Raw genomic sequence first — 16,704 nt, forward strand, 5'->3', positions numbered from 1 at the left:
ACCACGCATACTTTCAACATTATTTTTAAAAAAGTAAAATGGTTTGCATTTATCTTGGTGAATTACAATGGCCTGGGTGTTTTTCATAACTCTGGGAAGTCTCAAATGATCCCAGAAACCTAAAATAAAGTGATTTAGTTGGAGGCATTCCTCCTGCACAAACATTTAGAAAGCAATAAATAATAGCTCTTAAAGTATTATAAATAAGGATTCTGGACTTTCTAGAAGCATGACAATGGCTATTGTTCAACAGACACAGTAAGAAACAAACACTGATAAAACAGCTCATTCTTATTCTACTGTGCAACTATTTTTTTGTGATAATTTATGGGTCAGATCCTCAGTTGGTGTAAATCAGCATAGTCTCACTGAAGTTAACAGAGTTACATCAATCTACCCACGCTGAATATCTGGGCCACAGTTTGATCACAAAATCTCCAGCAGTGCAATTTAATGCATTACCTTACAAGGGTACATTTAGACATGACAAGTTCCAGACAACAGGAGGACTTATTCCCAGTGTTATAACTGCTATACTTGGTAGGTAGTCTTCAAACTAGGGGCCAGCTCATCCCAACTGGTAGTAAGACCCACACTGAGGGAAGAAATTGCTACCAAACTTCAATGGGGCCAGGATTTCACCCAAGGCCTTTATTTATCTTACAATAAAAAGCTGAAGTTAGCCTACTGACTAGAATAACGTGACCCTGATAAATATAGAATGCAAATAGCAGAAACACTGGCTAAGTTTAGCCAACTGAGTGGGATCTCTCTATCTGCACATCAGCTATTTTGCCTAGTTAATTTTAATCAAATGGGCAAATTTTCCTATTGTTCTGAAACAGTAACTTTAAAGGGTGGATTGTGACAGTCCTTTCCCCTTCGGTTACACCCCCTCATATTATATCTCGTTCTTCTTTGTGTACTCTGAACATCTGGTACCAAGGGCTAGTTGTTCACTTGGGTACAAAGCTCAAGTGTAGCACACATTGCCCTATGTTCAGCCCTGCTTAATGGAAACCTACAAAATCATTCTTCACTGTAAAGGTTCCAGAAGCAACCTACAACTGGGGTTAGAGCATGGGGATGAAAGGAAGAAGAGATGGTGTTTTCCAGACATCCCATTTGAAAGAAAAATTAAGTACGAGAGAAGTTTTATTAGTCATCATCTAAGGAAACTATTTTGTGATTGCGCTTTCAAGAAGCATGTCACTTTCAACACTAGTGTACGGTATCTTCAAAAAACAAAGAAAAGGAAGTCACTTGTGAAGCATGCAAATATACAGCAAGAGAAATATAGAAATACAAGTTAATTCAGATGTATGGCAGTGTCAGAGGGAATAGGAGTTTCAAAAAAGCACTAATTTCAGCACAGATATGAAATTTGGGATAACAGATCTTCATAATTGGAGTTTACCTGTATGATTTTAGATAGTTATTCTGTACTTGGGGCACAAGTTCCCCTTTAACTCTGCTTTTTTTTTTTTTATTATTAAAAACATTACTAACAAATTACATTGTCAATCATATTTTTTCTTTAGCAGAGGCTGAAATGAGTACCAGTGCGTGAAGTTCTGAGGTAGTTAACAGGGGTGCAATCAGATCTCCAACTTCCAGGAGCAAAGGGGACAAAGATACAACAGACTTAAGCTTCTTTGGGGGGAGGTGTGTGGAAAGGACTTTTTCCCTCATGGACACTCTTTCACAGTTTCAGTCTCTGTGCTGTGGTTGGACTGGGAGTGGATTTGGGATTATGGTTCCTCCCTATGGAATTGTATTCATCCTGAAGGTGTTTTTTCTGGGTAAATTAATACAAAGTCAACTATAGAGTCTGTCTTCTCTCAGAAGGGTTCAGGGAGACAGAACAATGGTGGAGTCAAGTACAAACTAGATTTGAGACTGGAAGCTTGTGATGGAGAACCTGGCTCATCAGAAAACCCTGGGAACTGAGATATCAGGGAATCCACTGGTTTAGAAGCATGAAGCCCATGCTTTATCCTGCAGGGAGATGGGGTTGGATGAATTCACAGCAAACTTGCAACATTTCCTGTCTCCCGTGTACTAGCAGTAAACATAAACCTGCTGACAATTAATATTGCACACAAATTTGGTCTCAGACATATTAAAAGGAAAATACACCCCCCCACCCTGTGCAACTGAAATCGAGCATGTACACAAGATTCACTATTGGTAATCTGGCTGGATTACTTGCATACCTTATTGTTTTGTTAAAGCCACCGGGGGGGGGGGGGCGTGCGGGGGGGGGGAAAGAATCTGACATGCCCTTAATGAAATATCACTTGTCTAAAATAATTAAAGGTACAGCAACCAAAAAAAAAAAAGTCTGAAATGTTTTTCTCTACTAGTGTTACAAATAATAAAGACTGGATGAAAAGTTTATTATTTCAGTTTGTTTACTTTGTGCATTTGACAGTACGTTGTGAATGGCCAGCTTCCCTTACTTGTCTGGGTATCTCACACAGCAACAATGGAGAGGGAAAAAAAAAAACCCTTAGGAGAAAAAAAGATCAGTGATTACAAAACCGCACAAATTACCTGAAACTATAAATATTTATAAATATTTCACTTCTCAGCAACTGAGAACCTTGCAAGTTAGATGTTATTTTGAGAAAGTGATGCTGTAAAATAGCAGATGACCATTCTACTCTTTCACAACTATCACATTTATGCACAATTTACAGTCAAATCCACATGCATTATCCAACATCAGTTTTGGCCACAAAGTTAAAGAGTCCACATGCACAAAACGTTATGTTCTTAGATCTGATGTAAGTGACCTATCTGACCTACCTTTTTATGTAGACTCAGATTGTCACTCCAAGTTAGACTTTTGCCCTGCATATATATCTCCAATCTTCATTCAGTGTTCTCTCTCCTGATGTAGCTCAAGTACAGAGAGCAGCTCTACAATCACACAGTAGATTCCCTGGGTAGCAGGAGGTAGTCTGATAGCATCATTTTTTTTAAAACCAGCTTATAGCACTGGGCAAAACTTTTAAAAATGATTATTTAAAGTAAGGCCCCTAAGTTTATATTTCAGCACTTAACTCAAAGTAACCTGATTTTTAAAGGCTTCCGAATATCCACAACTCCCACTGCAATCAACTGTTTGGCTTCCCAAAGCCTGAACATTTTGGGCAGGGCTTTTCTAGCCAACACATGCAGGACTTAAGTCACTGCAGAAGAGTTTGTTAACAGTACTGACATGGCCAGGCTGGGCCAAAAGAATCTGTTGCCTTCCTCTCATTATAGAATAACAAAAACTCTATTTCAAACAAAACATTTATTATTGAGGAGGAGGAGCAATTAAACACTGGAGTATTAGCAGTGGAATCTAGTGTGATCTAGATTCCAGCCCACTGCACTACAGCACCAGTAAACTGAAATGTTTTATTTGACTAGGAGGAAGTATTTCATCATGAACAAAACATGTTAAGGCTAATCTCATTTTGCCATAATCAAAAGCACACTAAACAAATGAAAATAATATATGTCCTAGAACCTTGGGGACCGGTGTCATAGACAGATTGAAAACATTTGAAATCTCTTTAAAATGTGGCACAAGTATGTCAAGGTAATCATTCTGTCCCCCCCCCATCCCCCCAATAAAACCTTCAAAGACAGATCGTGCTCATAAGAAAAGCATGTTTCATGCTCTTCTTTTATCCCCTGCACTAGAAGTAGCAATAAACCTTTAAGTATTGAAAGAAGAAACTGGTACAACATGGAACAAATATGTGAGACAAAAAAAATGACAAATGCAGCAGGATCTCCTGAGTTAGTAAAATCCTTAGAGAAGTAAGGAAAGTGGACACTAGACAATACCGAGGCAGAAGAAATGCTACAGATGCATGCAGTATATTTAAATTCAGTACAGCACACTTTTGCTTCCAATAAGAACAGTTTTATTTGGATTTCTGATTTTCCTGTTTCCAATAAACTTTTGACAACTTCCATTAAAAAAAAGTTTTTTTGTGCTGCAAAACAAACAGAAAAGAACTCAGTACTTTATCCATTAGGAGAGAACAGACAGCATAATGTGTTATGGTTCTGGCACCGCTTGTTATGTTTTCAGCTCCTATCACCCCAGCCTGCTGTTTATTTAGGGTTACATAAAATGTCAACAAGCAATGCTACCCAAAACCAGTGCTACTCATATCAAGTGAGGCCCTCGTGTGAAGCCAAATGTATTTGCAGATCTCTGCGCACTGGTAATTGACAGAAATAAGTCTCAATAAGGTGGGGTCACATTTATATTTCACCAAACTTTTAAAAATATTCCCAGCATGAGAAAAAAAATCCCATCAGGTAACGCAATGCACAAAAGTTGTAAGCACATTATGGACACTGCAGTAAGTAGCCAATATTTTTGCTACTGTCAAGTATCAAGTGACTTACATAGGCATACAGGCATGGCATAGATAGGTAGGCATTTTTATAGGAAACTGTAAAAAATATCAAATGAACTTATATGAATGTCCCGCTATTACTCCTCTCCAACTGGGAAATAAATTTGACTCTTTAAAACTGTTGTGTTAAAATGAATGCTTTGATAGTTCATTTGAACAGGACGTACTTTCCACATGATCAACCACCTTTTATTTCCATTAAAGGTATTATACCTAATTATTGTCCTGGTAAAATTGAGCTCCTTTGCTTTTACTGCTTTGATTGCTACCTTCAGAAAACAAAACACCCCCCCAACCCCCCCCCAAGCTGTTACAGTATACAAAATAGACAATACGTTTGAGGATATTAATTTGGACATCCAATTAGTTATGCAGAGGTATTCTTGTACAGTACCTGTAATTTGCACACCATAGAGGAAAGTGTAAGCTGTGATTTGTCTAAAATTATAATTCATCATACTATATTATCTGCCAATATCCGTTCAGAGTCCCCACCTCAGACCAAATGTGCATGCAAGCCAGAGTTTATCCGAGGATCAAAACGCTGAAAGAGCAATGTAACAAACTGAGCTAATTGGGTGGGGTTTGTTTCTCTCTCACTCTCTCTCACCCAGATGCAGGCACACTTTCACAGCGAACATCTAAAATCACCAGGGCATGCTTCTACATTGCATACATTTGGCAAGGCACCACAGTGACTCTCAAAATGTAAGTATTGGGTCAAATTCTGCTCTCAGTGGCTCCGTCCTGATGGGCAAAAAAAGGGTGCAATTTTCAATTACGTTAGCTCAATCCAACTGAAAAGTCCTTTTAATGCTCATTAATGCACAGGCTAACAGTTTTGAGGGCAGGTTTCGGCCTGGCCTAGACTAGTAAAGTTTGTCTAAACTAGGATTTAAAGGTGTGATGTTAGCACATTAACTAACATGCTAGCTAACATATTGGAGAAGTCTAGTGTGGATAAGGCACTGGGTTTAGCATGTGCTAACCTATTCAAGTTATAGTCTAGACTTTTCAAACACAGTTAGCACAGTTAGCTAAAACTTACTAGCATTACACCTTAATTCCTCGTCCACACAAGGCTTAAGTGTCATAACTCTCAATGATTAGTAATGGATGTAACTTGACAGCAAAATTTGGCCAGTTATCTTTAATGAAGAACTGAGTTAATGTTGACAAATCATTCTTAAATGAAGTCCAGATTCATATTTCCCTACGGTAAGATTCTGGGGGAAGGGGAAAAAGTCTATCAATGCAGATAACTAGTTAGTTAGCCAGCAAATATAAAATAAATCAAAAACTTTAGTATTTGTTTTTCAGTACCTATGAACCAGAAGTAATGTACACCTTTAATTTGTCAAACAATTAGGACACATTCCAATTTGCCAATTTCAATTTTAGTACCATGTATTTTAAAAAAATATACTTAAATGCATATCTAAGTCAATAAGGACAAAGAATTCAATATCCACATTACCAAGTTCATTAATACAAGATGACGAGTTTGAGTTATTTTGTGCTATGAATTGTATTTTTATTTCCAAACATGTAATCTCAGAGGCAAAGACTTCAGATAATTGTGCTATTTAAATATTTCTGTGGTTACTTTCCGTCAGGACAGATGCAAGACCTGCACATGCCACCTTTGATATGGCTGGACCCATTTCAAGAATTGGAGGAAGTGAATAGAAACACAAGGATCAGTCACTCCTTTGATATCTGAATGCGCTGTTTCTAAGTAAATTGATTTGATCAGCCAGATAAATATTGTGAGTCATACTCAAAAGCCTAGACACAACAATATTCGCGCACTCTTGAAAGAATTTGTATGCTATGCAAGCTTTACCTGACTAAATAGCTTGTCTTTTTACACCCGTCAGCCAGTCGTTTGGTGCTGAGAAATAAAGAAATCTAGCTTGCTTTCTCCCATTGGAAAAAAAAAGGGGGTGGGGGGAGGGCTTGTGTATCAACTATTCCTGATTAGCAAACTAGTTAGGGTTTGCATCTTCTAATTTCACTTGACAATTGATAACCAGTATGCACACATTTCCACAGAGAAGGATTTTTCAGCACTGCAAACCTACGTAAAACATCCCAAGTGTCAGAACACCAGAACTAAAAGTAATGGGTAAAAATTTGCAATTTCCCGTAGCCCCAAGTTTAAACTTGTAGTAAACAAGTTCTTAGTTTATTAATTTTAACCTTGTTTTTGTTGGAGAGGATTCAGAGGAGGCTGTGATATTTCTTAAATGCCAACCTAAAAATCAGATGTATAAAATCAGCACTAAGATCTTAGACTTGGAGAGACATGCTCAGAACAGGAAATGGTAGTTTGTTAATAAAGAAAGGTAAATCATTTTCTAAACTTCCGAGGGCACTTAGCAGTGAAAGAATGTTGACCTCAGTGGAAGGTAACTGCTACAAGTGACAAATCAACTAAGCAACTTTCTTCTTAAAAGTGAGGCAAATGTTTTATATAAGTCTGGACTGCTTTCAGATCTGTCACTCCCTGTAGCATATTCTTCTCCTTTTAACAAATAAACCATACAAACTCTTTGAAGTAACCATATTAGCTGTCCATTATTTCCGAGTACTGAGCCTGTGCAAGCCAAACCTTTTTGTGAACTAGTATTACTTATTTCCTATTTAAAGCACAAAAAGCTCATCACTTAACAGGATAGGTCAGTTTTCAGTGTTGATTATTCCTAGTCTGGAATGAGTTCATTCATTTTCCTATGTTCATTTTCGTCTTAGGCTATGCAAACAGCATTTATACCATTTCTGTAAGGGTAAGAAAAATGCATTATTTTCAGTTAAAGAAATAACATTTAAAGTTTGCCTTTTCATTAACCTAAAGTTCTTAAATCAATTCATTATTTTAGCCACTTTGTGAACACGTTTCTTTGACTTTTTCCCTCTAAAAAAAACAAACAAACAAGCAAGCACAAACAAACCTCACAAATCAGATTTTCCAATTCAGAGCAATAAAGGGGGAAACAAATGACAAGCAGCCCAGTTTAATTTCAAACGTTAATATATTTTCTATTTTATAGTGAACATATGCATCTGTCACCCCTTATTTGCAGCAACTGTGACATCCTCATAAGAAGGGGTGACATTTGTAAGATGCCTCTTAAAATAAATATTTCTTTTTTATAAAATAATAAAACTTCAAATAAATATTCTTTACACTAAACAATATGTTGAAAAAAATTAGAAAATAAAGGCTGAATTTTACTGAAACTGTACAATATACATGAAGTCCAAAGGGAAATCAAAGTCTTGTAATAGAGGGTTTCCGTCAGGCAAAAAATACAATCTAAAAACATACTGATTGATTCACATTCTTCCGAATGTACAACATATTAGTATAATATTTTGTGACTGTGCCATGTTCTATGACACCACTTTTTTTTTTCACAGTTGAAAATATTATCGTATATACAAAAATATAGCACATTATCTCTGGCAGAAAACAATAAAAAAAAGGAGTCATTTGCTAATTTACAAATTTTGCAAGTACTATTCACAAACAATAGAGTCACCTAGGAGTGTCTGTGTTGCTTTAGCTTATGCAATATATGGGTCCCAAAGTACTGCATCCCATATTTGAGCTCCATTAGCTAGGTTCTAACAAGCATATCAGTTAAGATGGCACACATGCAGAAAAGCAGTTCACTGCAAACAGCAAAGTATACCCCCAACCCTTCTAAAAACAGTGCCAAGGTTATAGCTGTTTAGTTGGTTGCATATGCGTGTTAGAAGAATCCTTATAACTTTAGTATTCCCGATTAGTGATGCTATGTTGGCTTTTCAAAGTTCCTGGGGGGAATACTGGGAACTTTGCAACAAACTGTGTTTGAGTGTTTACAGCGGCATCCGGGCCGGTTTACCCGGTCATAACACCCCTGGCACAATTTAAGGCAACCCTTGGCTGGTAAGTAACACCACAAGCAAGGCAAAAAGAGGGATACAACACCCATGGCAGACCATCTAGTGCAGCAATGTGACTGACTGCAAGAGCATGGGTTATCAGCACAGTTGTCCTCATCATCATTAGAGCAGTGATAGAAGAGGCATTTCACACAGCAAACACAAGTCCCATAATCAACCACATTCTGGGCTGAGCAAAGACACTGCTTGTCACAGATCCAACAGGATGGTAGGGTCCTTGGAGAAGTGCACTCCTTACACTTACATTTTCCACAGTCCTCACACCTATAGGCATGCATGCCCAAGTCTTCTTTGCTCAGGGGCTTCAGCTCGCTTGACTTGAACTCAGACTTGGGCTGCACCCTGATTATCCCATCAGCCACTGGCCCAGAAGATGATCCTAAAAGTCTTTGTTCAGATGAATTACTGCTTGTACTTGTCCTTGTACTGCTCCGTGAACCAGTGCTGACCGTACTGATGGAACGGGACAAGGGTGCCCGGGAGGAAGAATGTACCGGTGCATGTTGGACCCTGGTAAGATGACGATGTTCAGGCAAGCCATGAGGTCTTTCGTTTTTGTGCTGGCTTGCTGGACGAGGGGCAGGTTTAACCCCTGGTCGTGGAGCCACTGTAGGTCCCTCTGTGTATTCATTTGTATTTCGGATGGCCCTGATCTGGTCCAGTGACAACACATGAACCTGCTGTGTCAGAACATCCCTCAGGTCAGAGTCTCCCTGCTGCCTCCCACCGTCATGCCGAACCTGTAGCAAAGACTGGGACCCACTGCCATTCTGAGCTCTTGTCTCCATCAGTATCCTGAAGAGTGGTCACTCCAGCAGGCTTAGAACACATCTGAACTCCTGTAGCAACAAAGAGAAGATTCACTATTGTGTCACATTGTACATTTGCAAATTGTCTTTCCTCCTGAAGGATCCTGGAGCATTTTTCTAATTAAATAAGTACACCACCATTAAAATGGAGCCACATTAGAGGTGGAGGGCAGGAACCAGACTTGGTTAGTACTCTGCACCTGTCTGATTTTGCTAAAGAAACTCTTACTTCTACTAAACGCACTAAAGGATTTTTTTTCTGCATCCATGCAGAACACAGAAGTTTTAGGTTTTTAAGAACTCGTCATAAAGATGATTCACATCCAGTAAACGGCACAGAACTCACTTTATCTATAATGCAAGGAGAGAGGGTTTTGCTGACCCTGGCAGGACTTGAACTTGTGATTCCAGGAAATCTATGTATTTAAAACCTGATACTGAGACCTCCCAGTCATCTTCTGGCTAGACCGTGGATTTTAACATAGCTACTTAAAATGACTCTTCTTTTCACATAACACTACTAAAAATACATTTTACACAAAGAACAGCTACAAATGTTTTAGAAAGTGTAATGTGACCTGCTGACGACAGACATTATTTAATTCTTCAACTTTATTTAAAACTGAGTAATATTTTGGTAGGCTAGTCTCTTTACACATTAAACTTAAACTACAATTTCCTATTTACATCATGTTAATACCAATGGTCCCAAGAAAAACACTAAACAGCAATAAAATGTTTGAGGTTAGATGCCAGTGAGTTAGTGCTACCAAAAACATCAACTGCAGCAGTAAAAAAAAAGTCTCTAAGATTGTCAAGTGTGTCATACTTGTGTACTTCACGTCAGTTATTTCCTATTAAATACCACTGCAGAATTGTTTTTACATTTCAAACTATCTGTAGATTATAATTCAAATATGGGGCATGACTAGAAAATACAGAGCAATTTATGGAATAGAAATATGCAGAATACAATCTAAACACTATCATCCAAGACTATTTGATTGAGGATACATCACTAAGTAATTAAGAATGGAAGCTGCCTTAAGAAATTCAGTGGAAACCCAATAAAACATGCATAAAGTTAATGGAAATCAGTGTATGACTAGCATCATAAACTTATAATATACTGATTCTTAGTACAATGGATAACAAATCTGTAGATCAGAATTTACCAATCTGTCATTCTTTAATGGTTTCTAAAGTAGATACAAAATTAAATTAGCTACATAAACATCCAAAGCAATTTGTTTTGACTTAAAAACAAATCTGAACCCTTGCTTCTTGCAAGGGCCACACAATGTCTTCAATTATACTTAGAAAGAGCACTATAGTGTTACTCTGTATACATCACTTACCATCAATAAATAATACTACACCACAGTATTGTAAAATATATCCAAACAGACACTTCAACAGTGAACATCTCCATATGCTGTCTTTATTCTAAAACCAAAGGAAAACATTTAATTTCTTACCCGCTGGTTACTTTTCAAGCCAAAATAAGTTCTCTTTGTTTAATTTTATAAGCTGGTCCTTTTCGAAAAAGATGAAATTTAATAAAAATATTGGGTGTGTTCATTATTGTTAAATCTTGGCTTTTACCCAGCATGCATGTTAGAAATCATGATTCTCAGCACGTGAAAGCTATCTTGCAAACACATCTTTAACTCTTGTTTATATTTATTTCAAATTAAAACCCTTGCCAAGAGAAAAGTTTAAATCCAATGCCCAGAACAGACATGTCCTTATTGGAAGCTATTTAAAGATAACAAGGTTAAATCAAGGTTCTCCCCACCTCGAGAGGAATTTGCAAATTCACATACCCCTCTTCTTTCAATTCTAGATTTAGACTAAATTCAAAGAGCAAATGAGAGATGTTTTTGCCTCTGCAGTATTGTTAACACTAAAAGTATGACTGACACTGACCGACAGGTTCTTTGAAAGACAAGGGTCTTGGAAACTGAACCCCTTCAAACAACAAGGTAAAAGCTGCAGAAGAAAACACTGCTCTTTTCTTCCTTTCCTTTTATAGGCTTCATCTTTGCCCAGAACAACGTGCTCAGCAGGTGGGGCGCAGCAATCCCTTAATTCTCTCAGGACTGGCTGATATTGCAAATGAAACAAGCAGCCTCACAAATGCAGACAACCTGGAGATAAATAGGAGACATCCTCTAGGGTGGAGGAGGGAGGCGGCTTCTAAAGTTGCCTTATCAGGAAAGTCAAGCCCATGCTTCCTTTTAACTATTGTGTATCCACCCCCCACCCCCAGGAGATGCTGGAGGAGTCAGAGTTATATAAAGCTTCCTGCATTACGTCTCATTTGAGAGAACACCTTCAAGGTAGTTTAGTAAAGTGCAGGTTTCCCCTTCAAGGGCTACCATTAAGCACCAGTTCCAATTCCAGGAAGTCAGCTGTAGGAAACCTCGCCAGTGCTGCTACTATTTTACCTATTTTGTGTAAATTTCAACCAGATTCCCAGATTAGGAATTACAAAGTGACACCCACTGAATCTGTAGCATAACAAACAGCCCTTGCATTTTATTGCACCGAGAGCTCTGGAAAGATCCGTTATCAGGGCAAGATGCAGATCTACAGCACTCTTGTTTTTGCACGTATGTTTGCCTGTAGTTCTTTCAGGGAAACAGGACTCTCCCCTCTTTAATCTCGGTTGATCTCAATGCTTCCTTTTCCCTCCTTCCCACCCACCCCCTTTTTTCCACCTACCGAATAAGAGCATAGCAAGAGAAACATTTGCCCTTTTTTTTCCTTTTTTTTTTTTTTTTTTTTTTTTTTTTGAGATAACGCGATTCACCACTTCCAAAAACCGAAGTCCACTCACTTGCTGAGCAGAAATGCCATGATTTGCTAACTCTTGCTAACTGGGATTGGGAAAAGGGGCTGGGTTTTATCCTCTGCACGCTTGGGGAAGTTTAAAACGCAAAGTGCTCCTTGTGTGCTGTGGAAAAACCCATGTCGTGTTGGCTGGGATAAGGGAAGCCTAAGGGGGAAAAAGTTCTCTGCCCATGAATTTCTGTTTTGTCTCAGGAGCCTTCGCAGCACACCCCCACCCCATCTCCATCGCGCACACACCAAGCACCTCTTCGTTGAAAGTGCTTTGAAACCCCCATTAAGGGCTGAGTGTGTGATCAGACTATGGATTAGGGCAAAAGGGACTTCACATCGGGGTGGGCCAAACTGACACACAAACAGCTTGCTGCAAACACCAGCAACTTTCAGAAGCTGTTGCAAAGTAAGCCACCACCACAAATATTAAGCCTTTCCGTGCCCTCCTCCCCCCAAACTGCTTCAGTCCTCCACACCATATAATGAAACCAGGGGAAGAATTTACTCCCTGTCATATCGACGATCTATTTAACTTTATCGCATAGAAAATATATTTATAGCAGGCGTGAGCTCATTTCCGAATTGCACAAATCTCCCAATGCACTTATAGAACAGTGTCAGTCTTCCATTTAAACGGAGGTGGCTAAAGACACACCAAGTACAGGGACCAAGCAGCCCAAAGGCGATACAAACAAACAACCCCCCAAATCCTAACCAAAACCCATGTAATGCTTTGAGACAGGATCTACCAGGACTTCCCCGTCTCTACCTTGCAGGGGCATGTTCCTGCGACTGTAGGAGAATACAGTATGCAAAGAAGTCACCCGAGTTGCTTCAAGTCCTTGCACTATTTCGCAGACATTGCTCCCTGCAAATGCTCAAACCTGAGTACAGATTACCGCCCTCTAAACTCACCCCCCACCGCCCAATGGCGCGGAGCTGGGGGGGCTCCCTCCCTGCAAAGTCATTTTTTGAGGGGAAACACGCAAAACAGCCCTTAGAAACCATCCGATGCTCCCCCCTCTCCCCGCCGAACTTCCCCAAGGAAGAAAAAAATCTCGCTGAAATTCCACTTCCAACTCCTGGGGTGGGGGGATAGGTTCACGGATTGAAAAGGGATAGACCTTACACCTACATTTCCACGAGCTCCTCGGAACAAACTGGGGTATCAAAAAAAGCTTGTTTTGCAAAGAAGGAAAATGCTCTCACCGTGATCGCGGCACTGCACCAACCCCCCCTCTCTCTCGTGTTTTCTTCTTCCTGCGGTTTGCAAGTAAATCCAGCCTAAAGCAGCAAAAAAAAAAAAAAAAAAAAAAAAAATCTTTTCCAAACTCAGCCTTAGTCCAACTTGCAAATCATCATCACCATCATCTCAAAAAATCCAGAGCAAAGTGACCTCAGTGTCCCCAGATCGATTCTAAATATAAACCTCTAGAAAAGGTCTCCAGGTCGGGTGGGTATTTCTTTGCTCCTAAAAAGAAATCACTCATACACTATTTCCTCTCCCCCCGCCCCGTCAATCGCCAATACCAAGTCACTTTTTTTGTTGTTGCAAATGATCAAGGGGCGGGAGGGGAGGGAGAAGCCAAAGCAAACCCAATACAGTGGATCTAAAATAAAATCCCAAAGCTTTTCTTCCACTGAGCTCCTGCAAAAACGCAGCCTGTGCAGTGTAGCCGTTCTGCTGAGAAGCTGCAAGCTCCCCTCTCTCTTTAGCTTTCTCGCTCCCTCTGTGAGCGTGTGAGTGTTGCAGGCAGCGCTGTGGTTTGCAATCAGGGGGTGTTTTGGAAGCGCAGCGGATTTGTGGCGGTGCCTGTTGTTGTGTGTTTGGAGGAGGAGGAGGAAGATTTGAGATCTGAGCTGCAGGGGCTTGGCGTTTTTCTGCTCGCGCTCCCTCTCTCTCTTTTCCTTTCCGGAGGAGGTAGGGTGATCTCTCTGCAAAAGCAGCAGTAAATGGCGTCATGTGGATCTGAGGAGGAACAGAGCAGTTGTTGTCCCAGAGGATATATCGCATCCGGTCCCAGCTCATTGGCTCTGCGGGGCTACATTCACTCACACTCCCAGCGCCCTGCCAGCACTCTGAGCCGCAGGAGGCATTCAAAAGGGCAACGGCACCGAGCAAGCCCGAGGGGGAGGCAGACGACTCGCGCTGCAATTGCAAGCAGAGCCGCCGCCGCCCGATGACTGTTACAGCTGCCCTTCCCGCTGCTGCTTCGGCCCGGCCTCGCCACCCCCGTGCTGCCTGGCGCGGCGGCAGCTCCCTCCCCGGGCCACCGATTTGTGCCAGAGGCTCCTTCGCGCAAAGTAACACAACACGTAGTACGTGCGAGACACTCGGGCGGACGAAACAAAAGGCTACGTGGGACCCTCAGGCGAGCTGGCTGGTTGCGCTGGATTGAACTGAAGCCCCTGGAGGTTGAGTTGCAGAAGAAAATAAAACCTTTCCGGTGGCGTTTTTGCAGTAGAACTAAATAGCAGTTCAAAACGCCCCCTCCCCTTCCTTTGCGTTGTAGTTAACCCAGTCGCCTACCGCTTCTCGGCCGAAGGAGGGGGTATTATTTTGGGTACGGGCTGCTGCGTAAACACGAGCATACACCATGTTCTAGTACTAGCCACGCCACCTCCTCTTCCTCCTCCAAATTAGTGGCTGCGATAATAAGGGGAACGCGGTGTGCCTCAGACACCAGCGATCTGCTCGGGACATACTTCTCCTCCACACAATGGAGTGAGTAGCACTCTGGGGTTTATTTGTTTTTTTTTTTTTTCTGTCCAGGGGATCAGCATGATGCACTGCGGTGTAATATGTCCTGAAAACCAACACCAAAAAGAAAGGGGGAAGGAAAACTCCGGCCTCGGTGCTAGGACTGGGGATAGCCTGTCATTCATGTGACAGGCTGTCTGAGGTGGGGGACCCGCGATGGTTTTCCCAGTGTTTGCGCAGACCGGCAGCCGATGGCTCGCGGACCCGCACCGGTCTGCGGACCACCACTTTGAGTAGCAGGGGTTTAAGGCACAATGAGTCGGAGGTGCTATAGCGCGCTACAACTTCCAGAGCACGAGTACCTAGCGCTGGAGACGTAGTGTTTTTTATTTAAGTTCAGTTAACATATGGGACAGTGTCTGAAAACAACTCAGATGTTTGGTTTATGGACATTGTATGTTACAGTAATGACACAATCCTCTCTTCTCTGTATTGGGGGGCACTAGGTGAAATAATTGGTTTCAAAATTTGCCTCGTTCCTTATTGTGTATTTTATGCCAAAACATACATAGGTACACCCCCCCACACACACACAAACAACCCTATCTATATTCACACGTGTACGCAGAACCTATTTTGTAAGGGTTATCTATAAGAAATAAAAGTCAGCAGTACATTGTATTATTTACATGAGCATTCACACAGGGAAAAGTCTTGTACGACCTCTGTCTGGTCAGCCTGCACATCCTCTTTTACCTATACCAAGTATAGCTTTGTGAATTAGATGATCATATATACCTCATGACAATAAAGTGGATGGGGTATTACACCCTCGCCTATTCTCTTTCTAGAGCGAGTTCTGTCTATCTATACACCAACAAGAAAATTAACCACAGCTTATTAATAAGGCAGGTCTATAGTTAACCTAATATCTTCCTTTGAATGCTCACTAGACTCTCTAGTTTCAGAGTAGAGCAGCCCTGTTAGTCTGTATCCGCAAAAAGAAGAGGAGGACTTGTGGCACCTTAGAGACTAACAAAGCTCACTAGACTCTCGGACCATTGCACTGCCTGTTTAATTAGACTGGTGTTGTTTCCGAGATGTCTGCGCAGGGTGGTGGTGTTGAGATCTTGGGATAGAGAGAATTAGCTGCATGCAGCATTTTTCTCCACTTTCGTGGACGGATCTGTGAATGACCGTCCTGCCCGAGAACAAAAAGCCAGGGAGCTGCAACTTTGCAAGGCTGGGCTCCATTGAGCCCTCTTGATGAATGAAAGGCGGCTGCACGCCGGGTCCCCACTAGAGGGAGCCCAGAGTCGGCCCGTGTGCCGTGGGAGAGACGCCGGGAGCTGTCTGGGGAGGAACCGCCAGGGCTTTCCCCACAAAAACAAGCGCTCGGCGGGGTTCGCATCAGCCGGAAGGGCGGCCCGCTTGCCCGGTCGTGCCGGGCACGGCGTGCAGCTGCTGCGAGAGGCGGCCCGGGGAAGCGCAGAGCCCACAGGACCGGGAGGGCGGGCGGGCAGAGGAACGCGTGCGCTTGCCCGCCGTTGTGTAACGCTAACCGGGAGCCGCCGCGGCCGCCAGTGAACAAGCTGCACGGCGGGCACCTTGCCAGTCAATCCCAGGCTGAGCAGGTAAGAGCCCCGCCTTTCCACGCACACGGCGGCGCTCAGTGGCTGCCCGCGAAGCCCCACCTCGCCCGCCCTGCCCTGCCTCTGCCGCAGCAAGTTTCCCCGCTCACCTTTTCTCTTTTGCTGCCTTTGCGCTCCCCGGGGGCTAAATTGTTCAGGGGCTGCCCGCAGGAGAGTCTCCGGGATCTAGCTCACCCGCCCGAGGCTCCCCGGGGCTTTTCAGCAAGGGGCTTTACCGTAGGCCTTTTCAGATCAGGTCTTTGAAGGACGTCTCTGGCCTGGAAAATCAGCGTTTCCATGATTTACAGTGGAAGTGAGGCTGGACAGTTCTC

The 16,704-nt window shown here is 41.9% G+C and overlaps 1 protein-coding gene across 7 annotated transcripts; it reads right to left on the reverse strand.

Moving 5' to 3' along the window:
• Positions 1-7,446: 7,446 nt before the first annotated feature.
• On the reverse strand, positions 7,447-15,676 carry SPRY2 (sprouty RTK signaling antagonist 2). Of its 7 annotated transcripts, none has more exons than XM_043534453.1 (3): positions 13,250-15,676; positions 10,552-10,639; positions 7,447-9,223 (listed from the first exon to the last, which is right to left on the reverse strand). In XM_043534453.1, the coding sequence occupies exon 3, from the start codon at positions 9,170-9,172 to the stop codon at positions 8,231-8,233; it is 942 nt and encodes a 313-aa protein (XP_043390388.1). In that variant the 5' UTR covers positions 9,173-9,223; positions 10,552-10,639; positions 13,250-15,676; the 3' UTR covers positions 7,447-8,230. The 7 variants fall into 7 exon arrangements, with proteins under 7 accessions (XP_043390388.1, XP_043390396.1, XP_007061325.2 ...); XM_043534461.1 differs by lacking the exon at positions 13,250-15,676 and adding an exon at positions 11,123-11,896; XM_007061263.4 differs by lacking the exon at positions 10,552-10,639.
• Positions 15,677-16,704: the final 1,028 nt, after the last annotated feature.

Source organism: Chelonia mydas, chromosome 1 (assembly GCF_015237465.2).
Source record: "Chelonia mydas isolate rCheMyd1 chromosome 1, rCheMyd1.pri.v2, whole genome shotgun sequence".
NCBI lineage: Eukaryota > Metazoa > Chordata > Testudines > Cheloniidae > Chelonia > Chelonia mydas.

Excerpts from the sequence above, each read along its gene's own strand:
- SPRY2 (XM_007061263.4), bottom strand. The coding sequence starts at position 9,172 with ATGGAGACAAGAGCTCAGAATGGCAGTGGGTCCCAGTCTTTGCTACAG.